Source organism: Manihot esculenta, chromosome 11 (assembly GCF_001659605.2).
Source record: "Manihot esculenta cultivar AM560-2 chromosome 11, M.esculenta_v8, whole genome shotgun sequence".
Lineage (NCBI taxonomy): Eukaryota > Viridiplantae > Streptophyta > Magnoliopsida > Malpighiales > Euphorbiaceae > Manihot > Manihot esculenta.
The window spans coordinates 16,702,785-16,706,318 of NC_035171.2; the positions used below are offsets into that span (position 1 = coordinate 16,702,785).

Below are 3,534 nucleotides of genomic sequence, written 5' to 3' on the forward strand. Positions count from 1 at the left end.
ACTTAATCTTAGTTTAAAAGGCTGAGAATATATGCGATTGATTTTAATTTTTTTAAAGAGGGAAAGAGAGAAGAAGAGAATGAAAGAAAAGGTCATTCCTAATATGTTGCCCATGTCGTGTTACGGCCCAATAGCTAAAAGTCATTGTTTTGAGGAATATATATAAGCGTGCCGTTCTCTTAATCCACTAGAATAAGAAATTGAATAATTTCTTTGATCTTAAATAAGACAATCAGCATCTTCCCAAAGTTTTTGTTCTGTTTCTTTCTATACAGAAAACAAGAATCTTTTTATGTTTTGAACTCACAGAGTGAACACTAGACAGTTACATACATACCCATTTGATATTTCCGATGATTGTTGTCTGTATTTTCTACCCTTGAATATTCTGATCGATTGGAGGTGCTCTAGATTGCATCAGGGCGTTTTCTTCTTGATAGTGCATCTCATGACCATATCCTTTCTCGTCTCTTTCAACTATATCAACCTTTATCCATCTAACTGATCCCATGATTTCCAAAAAGAGTTATGGAGTCAGTTATGTCTTGTCTACAGTTTTCTGCACTTACCCTAATGTTATTAATCGTCTGCTGCACTTTTTCAGGCATTCAATTTTCCTTTTCTTTGATTAAAAATTAATATAGTTTTTTTCTGGGTTTTTCAGTTAGATAGAGAATGATCGATTCTGCTGAATTATCTTCATTTTTTGTCATGCTATGCAGATTGCTATGATCCTCTGGATCCCAATGGAAGGATTACTGTTACTTTCGATATCCATGAATGGAGAACTGATGGATATTTGGTTAGTATTCTTCTTCTGCCCTGAACTAAAAAAAAAAAAAAATTATTTAAATCAACCTTTAGAAAAATTCCTGAAACTTGGTCCTTATTCTTCCATGCTTCTTTTCCAGGCGAGAGTCACAATCCAAAACTACTATCAGTACAGGCATGTTGATAAACCAGGATGGAGCATAGGGTGGGCTTGGACTCAGAAAGAGATCATATGGTCAATTTCTGGTGCGTTTGCCACCGTTCAAGGGGATTGCTCTGCTTTCAAACACCAAATCCCTCACTCTTGCCAGCCAAAACCTGTCATTGCGGATCTGACGCCAGATGCTTCACCTGAAAACACGTCTGAGAACTGCTGCCGTGGTGGCCTTCTTTCAGCTTGGGCTATTGATCCTTCTAATTCGTTCTCTTCCTTTGAAATTACTGTTGGCAACTTGGATATAAATGCAACTCTACATCCTCCAGCTAATTTGACTTTATCCGCACCAGGTCCTGGTTACACTTGTGGTCCAGTAACGGATACTAATCCAACGGAGTCGTTAGATATTGGGGGCAGAAGAAAAGTTCAGGTTTACAGTAAGTACACTATGCTTGAGCTATTAGAGCAAACTTGCAGATTTTTTTTAACCATGCAACTAACCATATCCATAAATTTGCTGTTCTAATTTTCAGAAACATGGAAATCAACATGCACTTACTCTAGTTTCTTGGCAAACAAAAAGCCTGTTTGTTGTGTTTCACTCTCAACCTTCTATAATCGTAAGGTCACAACATGCCCTGAATGTAGCTGTGGATGCAAAGAGACGAACCAAAACGCAGTTGAATGTATAAGGTGAACAATTTCCTAGTTACCTGTGTGAGTATAATGAGCCTACAGTTTCCATATATAGTAACATATCAATCTCTGTGTGTGTGTGGAATATCAGTGAAGGTTCCTCCTCGTCATTGTCAGATTTGAACAGCCTAGACATGGTGCAATGTACAGATCATATGTGCCCAGTAAGAGTTCATTGGCATGTTAAGAACAATTACATGAGTCATTGGAGGGTGAAAATTACAGTCTCTAACTACAATTATAAGAGAAACTACTCAAACTGGAACGTATTAGTACAGCATCCTGGCTTCAGCGAGAAAGTAATTACATATAGCTTCAATAGTACAACGCTTCCCACCTTTGGCTTTACTGGTACTCATTCCATTTCTTCTTATTGCCTGGGCTTTGCAGTTGTAATCTCTATCTCTATTATTATATTTCAGGGTTTAGACAATAATACCGTAGCATCAGTGGTAAACTTATTATCTTAATATTATTAAGCTAATAGTTTGACAAATTTTAAAATTGCTATAAAGAAAATTCAATTTTTTACTATATTTAATAAAATACTTCAATAAAATATTTATTTTATATTTAATAAAATTATAATTTTAATTGTATTTTTTATCGATCGCAAAAAAATAAGTAAAACCGCTGCCTTATACTTCGACATCAAAGACATATCAAATGCTTTCAAACCCTTGCTATCGACTTATGGCGGCAATATTAAAATGTACAAGGCAATAATTTACCATTGTTGCATTAGACCGATTTTCATAGTAGTTCTTAGGACTATTGCAGTAATGACTACTTGATTTATCAATAAAGTGATTGGGATTCCTGCAGACAAGATTGCCTTGTTCTGGGGTTTACAGTTCTACAACAACGAACTGTTGCAAGCTGATGAAGAAGAACAAGGCTCAGTGACAACAGATATACTTCTGGAAAAGGATTTGAGAATTTTCACTTTAAGCAACGGATGGGCCTTGCCACGGCGAATATATTTCAGCGGTGAAGAATGTGAGATGCCTCTTCCGGACACCTTCCCGGTGCTACCAAATATTAGCTCCAGCGTAAAACACCCTCATTGTCTGATGCTTATCCTTCTAGTTTATTTGACTTGCAAGATGCTAATAACTTGACCTTGATAAATAACTCTGCACATGCTTACAGTCCAATGCATAACTTAAAGCTATCCAGGCGATTCTTAATTGGGTACCAAGGTTCAATATTGTAGATGGTTGCCTTGCCTATAGTAATTGCTTGTGAATGTCAGGCTGTCTTTTGTTGATATTGTTACTTCCTGAAGGCAAAAGGTCTTTCACTGTATTTGGAGGAGAGAATTTATTTTTGATAACTGACAATGATACTTGTTCATTAAAATCAACTTGAAGACTTGATTGATATTTAAAACCCTTTTCGTTTCATTGAAGGATTAGTTTTCAAGGATGGTTGCAGCCTTTAGCTGTACTACATGTTTTTGTTTCCTTACTAAATGTGTGGATGACTAGCTAGTAAAAACTGGCCATATGCATATATTTTGTTGAGAAATCAAAACAAGCATATTAGTGTTGGATTCAAAATGAAAAAATAGATGTTTAAAACTAAAATTAGATATCTAAAAATAGAAAATAAATATCTAAAATCAAACAAAAACAACTCAAAAAATGTAGTATTATGAAACAAAATAAAAGTTTTTGTAAAATATGTAGTAACAAAATAAAGATGAAAAACAACTTGTATTAGATTAATAAATACATCTAAAAACATGAGTATATCATAACAAAGAGAAAAAAAAAAAAAAGATGAAGACAAATAAATATAAAACTTCATAAAAAAATGTAGGGAAAAATATAAAAAAGTATCATGTGATTATATTCATTTTAATTTCAGGGTCTGTAATTTAATTTGTGTTAAAATAGTACTTATGG

At 34.3% G+C, this 3,534-nt stretch overlaps 1 protein-coding gene across 1 annotated transcript; it reads left to right on the forward strand.

Moving 5' to 3' along the window:
- The first annotated feature begins 232 nt into the window (after positions 1–232).
- LOC110625624 (COBRA-like protein 2) lies at positions 233–3,089 on the forward strand. Its single transcript, XM_043962186.1, has 6 exons — positions 233–604; positions 723–802; positions 912–1,365; positions 1,462–1,621; positions 1,716–1,975; positions 2,450–3,089. The coding sequence occupies exons 1-6, from the start codon at positions 529–531 to the stop codon at positions 2,743–2,745; spliced, it is 1,326 nt and encodes a 441-aa protein (XP_043818121.1). The 5' UTR covers positions 233–528; the 3' UTR covers positions 2,746–3,089.
- Positions 3,090–3,534: the final 445 nt, after the last annotated feature.